The following is a 13,669-nucleotide window of genomic DNA, read 5'->3' on the forward strand; positions in this document are numbered from 1 at the left end:
ATGCATTGATAGATAGACATTGACATTGACAATGTTCATATTGTCTGACCAAAATGTCAAATTGAAAATTCAGTACCAATTATGTACATCATAATCAAAATGTTATCGATTCGATAAAAAATAGTGATTCCATAATATTACCCTAAACACTCACTCTGAATTTTTCGGGTTATATTTGACATATCTATGTATTAGATATAAAATGCAACGTGTGCCAGCTTTATACTGTAAGATTGAGAAATGTTATAAATACTTTATCAGATGTGTTTGTAGGTCGGTTCTTCAGGAAGACTAAAGAGACTCCCAGTTGAATCATTGTTATCATATACAAATATTTTCCATGCCCTCTTCCCTATAAGAACTCCTGTCCTACTAGCTATATACAACATTGTGCAAGCTTGGGAGGGTAAAATGTCACCAACATAAGACATGTGCTGCACAAAAATATATCTTAAGATTTTTGCCTCATTACTTACAGATATATAAAATGATACATTAAAGGGCAATTCCGCCACTTTTCAACCTCATATTCATTATCTCCAGCACCAAACCAGTGTCTACATATGTGAAAACAATGCATTTCTATGATCTGTGGTTAAAAAGATAAGAAGAAAGGTCCTAAAAAATGCTTCTCTGTGACATTACAGGGTAGGATTAAAAGTAAAAAACCCATTGACCGGCAATGATTTCCTAGCCAGAGGGAGGGCATTTTCTTGCCCCCTCACTCACATCACTGCAAATCTCATAGCGTTTGAGAATCACAGTTTTTTTTTAAATGTTGTAACTTTTGATGATGTCATCTGGGAGAACTTTTTAATTTTATATTTATTTCTACAAAGCATAGAAATGCGCCATTATCACATATGAAGACACTGGTATTCTGCTGGAGATAATGACAATTAGTTTGAAAAGTGGTGGAATTGCCCTTTAACCCATAACAGTCTAAGCCCTGTCTAAGCCGGGGGAGGGGGGGTGGGGTTCTACTAAACTATATGGAATTGTTTTAAGAAGGTCACACCAAGGATCATTTTGCTATTTGATTTTGAACTTTAAAACCCCTTGATGTATCCCAAAAATATATTACAAAATAATTTGATTTATATAATTGCTATTAGCCCATACCAATGCATTGAATAACATATTCACTACATGGAACAACAGATAGTCCCCCCAAATAATCTAAAGGAAGTTTGTTCTGAAGTGTCTGTCCCATATCTGAGAGATATAAGAAAGATCAGGAAACATTTGTTATTTTTTACATGTATTTAACCCCTTATTTTTGGCATTAAACAGTCTCCAGATATACTTCAATTTTTTTTCAATTGGTACCGGGAGAACTTCAACTGACGTGTTCGTGAGAGTCTCACCTTTCCACAGAGGGGTCATATTAGTGTGTAGCCCAAACTGTTCGGACGCTACAGACAGAAGTTGGCAGATCAGTTGTAACGACTTCAGACGAGTCCCAAGATGCTTGTGGGGGTCGTAGAGCAAAACTGTTCAGATGCAACAGATGATTTTGTAAGAAGACCGATTTTCGGGATGTCTCATGGTCTGACTAACACAGCTCTAGCTCTGTCACCTTTCACTGCAGATGCGGAAGTGTGACATCGTAAAAAAACAGATATCTCTAGCTTAAACTGACAGATTTTTATGGGGATTTGTGTATTCTGCTAAATAGATTTTCGCTTGGCGCAGACATCAACTCTAGGGGGTTAAATGAATATTATAGGGGGGAAATTATTCTCTACTATAGGCTTATATACTGTAGGTTAACTTAATGTGCTCAGATTGATATGGATTTCTGATCAGGCCGCAAGCATAAAGATAATCTGCCTATGCGCTTCACTACAGCAAGGTCATCACGGCAACTACATGCCCCAACCTGCAGGACAAATTCTTACCTACACACAATCAGTCACAGTCACAACACTGCTATCCTCTCTTCATAACTCTGACCTCTGACCGCACATCGTCAAGCCCTGAAGAACAAACTAACTGGATTTATCCATTCGGGTCACCCAGATAATTCCAGGAATTAATTGTGGTTGGTCTGTATTGCACAAGCCTTATACTGTACACGGGTAGAGGCAACTAAAGCAGGCTGCTTTACAGCAAGTAGTAGTGGTAAAGTGTAAGATATAAAAACAAATGGACTGCAAGTTGCCTGAAACCCTCAGGATATTGTCTGTCATGAACATTGAAGCCATTCCCTAAACCTAGTCCCATACATGGACTACTAAACACACAATAAGCCATCTTGTCTTGTCAAAGAAAAGGCGCCCAGCTTTAAAACAAAACCAAACCTAAAATTTCTCCACAATGTAAGTAAAAATTGTTGCAACTAAAAAGAGGGTGCAGTGTTGCCATGGCGATCATATCTTGCTGTTCTCCAGGTGCGAGTCGATGTGCTTGATGAGGGCGTCGTCAGGGTAACCCATGGGAAAGATCAGCTGGCACAGAGGGCAGCTCCTCATGTCACTCTCTTCTGTCTCCATCCACAGCTGCAACCAAAACACACACATCATTCAGGTCAACAAGCAGTGTGGGTCTATGGCAACTATATGATAACAGTTTGACCATTTAGGTAATTTCATGAAGAAAATAAGCTCATATGTAGAGGGGAATCAGAACAAATGTCATGTTACACAGAGCATTTCTCATGAAATAGCACAGTGCAGGAAGACATTGGCAAGTCAAGGGCAGTTTATTTTCAAAGAGAGAGATTTTGACTGATCGGGATAGCAACCTAACTGACCCATTTTACAATTTGAGAGAATGTTTTGATATAATAAAGATATTATTATACAGTATATTTGGGATAGAGTGTGCGTGTGACTCACATTGATGGAGGGCCAGGACTGGGCGTGCTCTGCATGCAGGTAACCTGGCGGGTGGCAGGTCAGAGTGTTGGGTCTGGAAGGGATGGGGAAGGCCGAGCAGGACGCCAGCCCCCTCATGACCCCATGAGCTGACACATTGTTGGGCACGCCCAGTGTCCGTGGGGGGCTGATGGGGTGCGGACAGGTCCACTCCTCCTCGTCTTCAGAGGACTGCGGAAGCTGGGGGGCGGGCGTGGGGGGTGGCAGGGGCTCAAAGTGCAGGTGAGACCTGGGAGAGACCTCGGACAGGGGGAAGGGCAGCTCTCGAGAGTGGCGGGAACTTTCGTGGAGGCCCACCTCGCTGCCTGCCCTCTCTAGCCCAGACTGGGAAGCTCGCAGCTGGCCTCCTCTGTGGGGTGACCCTCCATGCTGGGAGCCTCCATGCTCATGCTGCTGATGCTGCTTTGAGTAGCCGGAGTCCCTGTAGGGCCGAGGCTTGGGCAGGGTGGACACAGGGTCCAGGCTGAAGCGCGGCGGCCGCTGGTAGGCCGAGGGATCGGCCACCTCGGAGTAGCTCCGTCGGCCCTGGAAGCTGGCCCTCAGGTGGTGGCTGGCTGGCCGGCAGGAGTAGGAGGCAGGCCCGTCGTTGATGTCCAGCAGGGGCGAGCGGCGGTGCATGTCCGGGGAGAGACGCTGCGGCTGGAGCACCGGGGAGCGGCACTGAGCAATGGGGGAGTGGTGCTGAGGAGGGATGGGGGAGTGGCGTTGGGGAATGGGGGAGTGTCGCTGGGGCACAGGAGAGTGGCGTTGGTGAGGGATGGGAGATGGGGGGTGGGAGTGGCGTTGGACTGAGGAGACAGGAGAGACACAGGGGGAGTCAGAGAGCAGCACACGAGACAAGACTACCTGTGGCTGTCTCTGGAAGACCAAAATTATAGCATCTCGCCAAAATAGAGCCTGTTGTTACTCATAATTACATATGAAAAGTAACTAGGGTCAGGAGGAGTTTTGGTCTGGTAACATCTCTAGCAATAACACATACTGTAATATCTTTTTGATAATGATGAAGAAAAAGTGTATAATCTTTCATACTTTTTCCTGAATAACATTTCTGTACTTCTCTCTACTGTGTGTTGCTCTGGATTTGCAGTGCAAATGTTTGTCTGATCAAAAGACAACTCAATTCGCAACAAGCGACGCACTCGACAAAATATGCAAAAAAGGAACACCCTTGAATAGATTTATTTTCCGCTTACCTAAGACGCAGATCAAATTTTACAGTACAGTATGTGGTGCTTCCTGTAAGCATGAGATAGCTATCAGCCATTTAGCTAAAAACAAGACTTGTGCATCGATGAATCAGAAGCATCTCAAAGGGGAAACGTATGGTTCTGTGGTTGAGTGAAATAAATCTTTTTTTTAAAGAGGGGGGTTGTTGTGCTCTCGAATTCTCCACAGAGACTTGAAATACAGAGAAAACAGAGAGTCGAGGAAGAGGACATATTTGTTTGTTTTTTAATAGTACGGTATTTTAGTACATATACTATATTTGTAGCTCTGCAACCCCAGGAGAGTAAAGAAACAGCTGCAGGCCTACTTATATCCCAATATAGTCTAGTTCATTCCTCTATTTTTTTAAACTTGAAACAGGGCGGAGTATGAGCTGAGTATGTGGTTAGAGAGGCAGGCCGGTAACCGGAGGGTTGCTGGTTTGAATCCCCGAGCTGACTGGGGGGAAATCTGCAGGGAGTGAGCTGTAAGCCATAGTATATGTCCCATATACTATTTACCTCCGTTTTACTTTACCCCTAATTTCTCTAGGGCTGTTGCTCTGCAGCAGCCCATGTGCTGCTCCCAGCCTGTGATGTGTGTGTTGTGTATCAGGTACTGTGACAGCAAGAAATTAAGAATATCTGTGCAAATGGACCAATAAAGCAAGTATTGTATTGTAAGGTGAGCATGACAATGCTTATTTGAAGATGTGCATGTAAAGCTTACTCATCCCCCCCCCCCCCAGTATTTCAGTAGAAAATGCATAACAATATACACTGAGTGTACAAAACATTAAGAACACCTGCTCTTTCCATGACATAGACTGACCAGGTGAATCCAGATGAAAGCTATTATCCCTTATTGATGTCACTTGTTAAATACACTTCAATCAGTGGAGTCCATGCCCCGACGAATTGAGGCTGTTCTGAGGGCAAAAGGGGGGGGGGGGTGTCACTCAATATTAGGAAAGTGTTCTTAATGTTTTGTACACTCAGTGTACTTGACATCAGAGCAATCATTAGGGATAGGGAGCATGTAAACTTATATAGGGATGCTGCTAACCTGGGCTAGCCTGTTAAATGTGGGCCATATATCATTCTCTACAGATGCTGCTAACCTGGGCTAGCCTGTTAAATGTGGGCCATATATCATTCTCTACAGATGCTGCTAACCTGGGCTAGCCTGTTAAATGTGGGCCATATATCATTCTCTACAGATGCTGCTAACCTGGGCTAGCCTGTTAAATGTGGGCCATATATCATTCTCTACAGATGTTACTAACCTGGGCTATGCTGCTCCTGAGAGACCTTCCTCAAGATCTCTTTCTGTTTGGAGCTCAGTGCCTGGAGACGTCCCAACTCCTCAGTTAGCTCTGTGTAGGCTAGCGCCAAATTCACCCTGGAGGGGGAAAGAACAGAGTCAATCAATCAATTGGAGAGATTGACTGCATCACTTCTTTTTTAAAGAAATATGAATGTGATGAAAATTTAAAATGGTCTATTTAATCAACTAACATACAGCTCTGACAGACCCCTGTCTTAGTCTCCAGTATATATGCTTCAGTAGTCTATGTGCCGGGGGGCTAGGGTCAGTCTGTCCTATCTGATGTAATTCATGTCTTATCTGGTGTCCTGTGTGATCTTAAGTATGCTCCCTCTAATTTTCCCATCTCTCTCTCCCCTTCCGGAGGACCTGAGCCCTACGACCATGCCTCAGGACTACCTGGCCTGATGACTCCTGGCTGTCCCCGTCCAAAGTCCATCTGGTCGTGCTGCTGTTCCAGTTTCTGCCTGTGGCTATGGAACCCTGACCCCTGACCTGTTCACTGGATGTGCTACCTTGTCCCGGACCTGCTGTTTCGACTCTCTCTCTCTCTCTCAACCTCTGAATGCTCGGCTATGAAAAGCCGACTGACATTTACTCCTGAGATGCTGACCTGTTGAACCCTCTATAACCACTGTGATTATTATTTGACCCTGCTGGTCATCTATGAACGTTTGAACATCTTGAAGAATGATCTGGCCTTAATGGCCATTGACTCTTGTAATCTTCACCGGACACAGCCAGAAGAGGACTGGCCACCCCTCAGAGCCTGGTTCCTCTCTAGGTTTCTTCCTAGGTTCCAGCCTTTCTAGGGAGTTTTACATAGCCACTGTGCTTCTACATTCTGCATTGCTTGCTCTTTGGGGTTTTCGGCTGGGTTTCTGTATCACTTTGTGACATCTGCTGATGTAAAAAGGGCTGTATAAATAAATGTGATTGATTGATTGATACAAGACATTCAAGTTTCAAGTTTTAATGTCATATACACAAGTACAGTGAAATGCCTTTCTTGCAAACTCAAAACCCAGCAATGCAATAATCAATAACAATGTAATACTAGAAAAAAACACACGAGAAATAAGAAGAAATATGAAGAACACAATAAGTAAGTAAATAAACATACTATATACAGGCTCCGTTCCAATACCATATTTAAAACATTCACACAACACCCAATAAGGACAAAGCAAGACTCTTCCAAGAGCTGGCCGCCCGGCCAAACTGAGCAATCGAGGGAAAAGGGCCTTGGTCAAGGAGGTGACAAAGAACCTGATGGTCACTCTGACAGAGCTCCAGAGTTCCTCTGTGGAGATGGGAGAACCTTCCAGAAGGACAACCATCTCCGCAGCACTTCACCATTCAGGCCGTTATGGTAGAGTGGCCAGATGGAAGCCACTCCTCAGTAAAAGGCACCTGACAGCCCGCTTGGAGTTTGCCAAAAGGCACATAAAGACTCTTAGACCATGAGAAAAAAGATTCTCTGTTCTGATGAAACCAAGATTGAACTCTTTGGCCTGAATGCCAATCGTCACATCTGGAGGAAACCTGGCACAATCTCTACGGTGAAGCATGGTGGTGGCAGCATCATGCTATGGGGATGTTTTTCAGCAGCAGGGACTGCGAGACTAGTCAGGATCGAGGCAAAGATGAACGGAGCAAAGTACAGAGAGATCCTTGATGAAAACCTGCTCCAAAGGACTCAAGACCTCAGACTGGGGTGAAGATTCACCTTCCAACAGGACAACGACCCTAAGCACACAGCCAAGACAACGCAGGAGTTGCTTCTGAATGTCCTTGAGTGGACCAGCCAGAGCCCGGACTTGTACCCGATCGAACATCTCTGGAGCAACCTGAAAATAGCTGTGAAGCGACGCGACGCTCTCCATCTAACCTGACAGAGCTTGTCAAGGGGTCTGAATACTTTCCGAATGCACTGTATGTGTGAGTGAGTAGATTATGGAGTGAGTGTGTGTGTGATTGTGGTGGGCCCTGTGGGTGTGCATAGAGACAATAAAGATACAAGGTTAAGTCAGATGTGCAGCTATTTTGTTAGCTATTTATCAGTCTTATTGCTTGGGGATAGAAGCTGTTCAAGAGCCTGTTGGTGCCAGACTTGATGCATCGGTGCCATGCGGAAGCAGAGAGAATAATCTATGGCTTGGGTGGTTGGAGTCTAACGATTTTACGGGCTTCCTCCCACACTGCCTAATATAGAGGTCCTGCATGGCAGGGAGCTCAGCCCCAGTGATGTACTGGGCTGTCCACACCACCCTCTGTAGCGCCATGCGAGCGAGGGCGGTGCTATTGCCATACCAGGCAGCGATGGAGTGAGTCAAAATGCTCTCAATTGTACAGCTGTATAACTTTTTGAGGATTTGAGGGCCCATGCTAAACTTTTCAAACCTCCTGAGGGGGAAGAGGCGCTTACGACTGTGCGCGTGTGTTTGGACCATTTTAAGTCTTTAGTGATTTGGACACCAAGGAACTTGAAGCTCTCGACCTGCCCAGATTCATTTTCTATATTCTACCAGGGGTCTCTTCATAGTCCCCGAGTCCAAAACAAATTCAAAGCAACACACAGTATTATATAGAGCCATAATCGCATGGAACTCCCTGCCATCTCAAATCACTCAAGCAAACCGCAACATTTGCTTTAAAAACCAATAAAACAGCACCTCAAAGCACAATGCCTCTCCCGTTTCTGACCTAGATAACTTGCAGACCTACTGTATGTACACTGAGTATACAAAACATTAAGAAGGGGAGGAGACCGGTTAAATAATATTTTTTAAGTCTTGAGACAATTGAGACATGGATTGTGTATGTGTGCCATTCAGAGGGTGAATGGGCAAGACAAATTTAAGTGCCTTTGAATGGGGTATGGTAGTAGGTGCCAGAGGCAGCAGTTTGTGTCAAGAACTGCAATGCTGCTGGGTTTTTCACGCTCAACAGTTTCCCATGTGTATCAAGAATGGTCCACCACCCAATGGACATCTAGCCAACTTGACACAACTGTGGGAAGCATTGAAGTCAACATGGGCCAGCATCCCTGTGGAACGCGTTCGACACCTTATAGAGTCCATGCCCCGATGAATTGAGGCTGTTCTGAGGGCAAAAGGGGGGAATGCAACTCAATATTAAGAAGGTGTTCCTAATGTTTGGTATATGCTGTGTACTGTATACAGTGGGGAAAAAATGTATTTAGTCAGCCACCAATTGTGCAAGTTCTCCCACTTAAAAAGATGAGAGAGGCCTGTAATTTTCCTCATAGGTACACGTCAACTAATACAGACAAATTGAGGGAAAAAAATCCAGAAAATCACATTGTAGGATTTTTTATGAATTTATTTGAAAATTATGGTGGAAAATAAGAATTTGGTCACCTACAAACAAGCAAGATTTCTGGCTCTCACAGACCTGTAACTTCTTCTTTAAGAGGCTCCTCTGTCCTCCACTCGTTACCTGTATTAATGGCACCTGTTTGGACTTGTTATCAGTATAAAAGACACCTGTGCACAACCTCAAACAGTCACACTCCAAACTCCACTATGGCCAAGACCAAAGAGCTGTCAAAGGACACCAGAAACAAAATTGTAGACCTGCACCAGGCTGGGAAGACTGAATCTGCAATAGGTAAGCAGCTTGGTTTGAAGAAATCAACTGTGGGAGCAATTATTAGGAAATGGAAGACATACAAGACCACTGATAATCTCCCTCGATCTGGGGCTCCACGCAAGATCTCACCCCGTGGGGTCAAAATGATCACAAGAACGGTGAGCAAAAATCCCAGAACCACACGGGGGGACCCAGTGCCAGACGTGTCCCCCTGCTTAAGCCAGTACATGTCCAGGCCCGTCTGAAGTTTGCTAGAGTGCATTTGGATGATCCAGAAGAGGATTGGGAGAATGTCATATGGTCAGATGAAACCAAAATATAACCTTTTGGTAAAAACTCAACTCGTCGTGTATGGAGGACAAAGAATGCTGAGTTGCATCCAAAGAACACCATACCTACTGTGAAGCATGGGGGTGGAAACATCATGCTTTGGGGCTGTTTTTCTGCAATGGGACCAGGACGACTGATCCGTGTAAAGGAAAGAATTAATGGGGCCATGTATCGTGAGATTTTGAGTGAAAACCTTCTTCCATCAGCAAGGGCATTGACGATGAAACGTGGCTGGGTCTTTCAGCATGACAATGATCCCAAACACACCGCCCGGGCAACGAAGGAGTGGCTTCGTAAGAAGCATTTCAAGGTCCTGGAGTGGCCTAGCCAGTCTCCAGATCTCAACCCCATAGAAAATCTTTGGAGGGAGTTGAAAGTCTGTGTTGCCCAGCGACAGCCCCAAAACATCACTGCTCTAGAGGAGATCTGCATGGAGGAATGGGCCAAAATACCAGCAACAGTGTGTGAAAACCTTGTGAAGACTTACAGAAAATACCCTTTGTTGTCATTGCCAACAAAGGGTATATAACAAAGTATTGAGAAACTTTTGTTATTGACCAAATACTTATTTTCCACCATAATTTGCAAATAAATTCATTAAAAATCCTACAATGTGATTTTCTGGATTTATTTTTCTCATTTTGTCTGTCATAGTTGACGTGTACCTATGATGAAAATTACAGGCCTCTCTCATCTTTTTAAGTGGGAGAACTTGCACAATTGGTGGCTGACTAAATACTTTTTCCCCCCACTGTATGTACTGATATGTATGTATGCGTGTATTCTTATTTTACATTTATGTAGTTCGGTCCTTGAGCTGTTCTTGTCTATTAATGTTCTGTATTATGTCATATATTATGTTTTGTGTGGACCCCAGAAAGAACAGGTCCAGTGCTGCTTTGAAATCATGCTACTACATTGCTTCAAATGTGTACACACTAATGTGTGAGGTTACCTGACTTAATGCATTCTAGTTTAGTTCGTCTATCTAATTAGTTCCTAAATGCATTTCTTCCTCATCTCCAGATTGACGGAATACCAATTAAATTGTTGATATCATTGCGTAACATAAAGAGTATTTTTAGAATACCAATCATACAAATCACACATTAATCACACTATTGTATAGCAGTCAGACGTACAGTAACTCTCGCAGGGTATATATTGACAGAGCAGCTCTATTTCCAGCTGCCTAAATATTACACCCAGGCATTTGCTTTACCATGGCAACGAGGCAGCTATTTCAAACAGCTCTGTTACAAGGCAACACCGGTGGAAATCGAAAACATAGAAAGAGAGAAAAAGAGGTGGTTGTGGCAGATAGATGCCAGCAGTGTGTATGCGCAATCCAGACTAAGATCTGATAAAAACATAGCCTATCTGAACTCACAAACCAATTTCCCCACAAGCCTCTTCTTATTTATTTGAACTTGAACACTATCATTCCACACATTGATGATGGTGGTAGATAAAGATACAATTACTGGTAAAGAACACGCACTATTGAGTAAGGTGCTAGTAATGGAAAATGTGAAGCTTGGAGAAAGAAATTAAAGTCTCACATTCTAAGGCTGTGTTCACAGGGACAGCCCAATTCTGTATGTTTTATTTCTCATTAATGGGTCTTTTGACCAATCAGATCAGCTCTGGTAATGAGCTGATGTGAAAAGATCTGATGTGATCGGTCAAAATACCAATTAGTGGAAAAAACATCCTAATTGCATTGCCTGTGTAAACGCAGCCTATTGGTCTTTGCTGTGTGATTTATTTGATTGTTTAACTTCAGCAGCGTTTTAGTATCATTTTATTAAAGACAATAGTTAAATAAAGCAGTGTGATAAATCAGACTGCAGTGAAAAATTGAGTGCATCTTTCATCTCCTTTTCAGAAATACAAGATGACAAAGAATAGGTTTGTGTGGACTGGACCTGTAGAACATCTTTCTTTGCTCTTTATCCAGAAGAGAAGCAATGATTTAGCCAAACGACAAAGGTCATGAACTATACTGTATGAACCATGTACTGTATCATCATTTCTAGCATAAATATTGCCACAAACTTTATGTAATGTTATAACATTAGTTGACTTCTGACATTTGTGTAAGCACAACCACAGATTGCTGTCAACAACACCTTGCTTTCAAAACATTTGGTGTTATGAAAAGAGGGAACTGGGGAGGAATTAGAAGAGATGCAGTGCCTATCATACGTATTCACCCCCTTGGATTTCCTCACATTTTATTATGTTACAAAGTGGGATTAAATTATCATTTTTTGTCAACGATCTACACAAAATACTCTAATGTCAAAGTGGAAGAAAGATGTACATTTTTGTTTTGATTAATGAAAAATAAAACACTAATATACTTTGATTAGATAAGTACTCACCCTGCTAAGTCAACACATATTAGAAACACCTTCTTGGGTAAATCTATTAGAGTTTTGCACACCTGGATTGTGCAATATTTGCCCATTATTCTTTTCAAAATTCTTCAAGCTCTGTCAAGGTGTTGGGGATCATGGCTAGACAGCAATTTTCAAGTCTTGCCATAGATTTCCAAGCAGATTTAGGCCACTCAGGAACATTCACTGTCTTCTTGGTAAGCAACTCCAGTATAGATTTGGCCTTATGTTGTAGGTTATTGTCCTGCTGAAAGGTGAATTCCTCTCCCAGTGTCTGGTCTAAAGCAGACAAGCAGGTTTTCCTCTAGGATTTTGCCTGTGCTTAGCTCTATCCCGTTTCTTTTTATCCTGAAAAACTCCCCAGTCTTTGCCGATGTCAAACATACCCATACCATGATGCAGCCACAACCATGCTTGAAAATAAGGAGGCAGTTACTCAGTGATGTGTTGTTGGATTTGCCCCAAACATAAGGCTTTAGATTAAAGCCAAAACGTGTATTCCTTTGCCTTGTTTTTTTTTGCAGTATTACTTTAGTGCCTATACAGGATGCATGTTTTGGGAATATTCTGCATTTTAAAAATCTTTTCACTCTGTCATTTAGGTAATTATAGTCACTACAATGTTGTTGATCCATCCTCAGTTTTCTCTGATCAAAGCTATTGAACTCGGTAGCTGTTTTAAAATCACCAATGGCCTCATGGTAACATCCCTGAGTAGTTTCCTTCCTGTCCTGCAGCTCAGTTCAGAAGGACAACTGTATCTTTTGATGTGTCTGGGTGGTTTAATACATCATCCACAGCATAATTATTAACTTGGCCAAGCTTAAAGAGATATTCAATGTCTGATTTGTTATTGTTACCCATCTACCAATCACTGGCTTTCTTTATGAGGCTTTTTTTTTAAAGCTCCCTGGTCTTTGTAGTTGAATCTGTGCTTGAAATTCAATATTTGACTGAGGGACTTTACCGATGTTGTATGTATGGGGGACAGAGGAAGCATTAGTCATTCAAAAATAATGTCAACCCCTATTATTTCAAACTGAGTGAGTCCATGTAACTTATTGTGTGATTTGTAAAGCTAAATTTTACTCCTGAACTCATTTAGGCTTGCTTAAACAAAGGTGATGAATACTTATGCAACAACTATATTTTTGTTATATTTTTATCAAATTAATAAAAATTATATATAATTTTCTTTTCACTTTGACATTATGGAGTATTTTGTGTAGATCAATGACAAAAAAAATACAATTCAATATATCTCAATCCCACTTTGTAACACAACAAAAGCTAATACTTATGATACCCACTGTAGGTAGATATGCTGTGGTAGATAGGAGCCAGTCTGTATCCAGACAGATCTGTTAAAGCTTATCTGAGCTCTCAAACCAATATCAATAAAACCTTCTGTGTTACTTGAATCTGAGCTAATTCTACATAGTGATAGCGGCAGATAAAGACAAAGATGTCGGTGAACAAACAACAACTTCCCATAGACTTCAACTGCACAACGGCGAATCTGGAAATATCTCAATTACTCTATATGGTCATGCCAATTATAGAGCCAACACGAGAAGTCTCACCTTGTCATAGGAAAATGATGAGTACTCTGCACAACCCACTGAATAACTTAATTGAGTCTTAATGTGTTACGGTGTTTGTGTGTAGGAGAGGGAAGCAGTAGAAAACATACCCCATTTTCCCTGTAGGTTTTTGATAAATGATAAAGGAAATGACAGCCATCATGAGTCATTATTGTTGAATCTTTTCCATGTCCCTCAGCGATAGTGCTCTCTTGAACACATAACTGTCATCACAATATCTTTCAGCCAGGAGAATGGTGTTGACACCAGAAATGAATTACAGCTAGATCTGTTTATCTAAGAAATATTTCATCAAATTTCAATT

The 13,669-nt window shown here is 42.4% G+C and overlaps 1 protein-coding gene across 1 annotated transcript in view; it reads right to left on the reverse strand.

Moving 5' to 3' along the window:
- Positions 1-2,372: 2,372 nt before the first annotated feature.
- The window catches only part of LOC311100448 (TANK-binding kinase 1-binding protein 1-like), a gene marked incomplete at both ends in the record, with an annotated part of 52,285 nt that continues 40,988 nt past the window's right edge, over positions 2,373-13,669 (reverse strand). The window contains 3 exons of the mRNA XM_084141370.1: positions 2,373-2,501; positions 2,841-3,667; positions 5,374-5,489. Coding sequence (XP_083997496.1) covers positions 2,373-2,501; positions 2,841-3,667; positions 5,374-5,489 — 1,072 coding nt within the window. The remainder of the gene's footprint in view (positions 2,502-2,840; positions 3,668-5,373; positions 5,490-13,669) is intronic.

This window comes from Coregonus lavaretus (genome assembly GCF_964263955.1).
Source record: "Coregonus lavaretus genome assembly, chromosome: 25".
NCBI lineage: Eukaryota > Metazoa > Chordata > Actinopteri > Salmoniformes > Salmonidae > Coregonus > Coregonus lavaretus.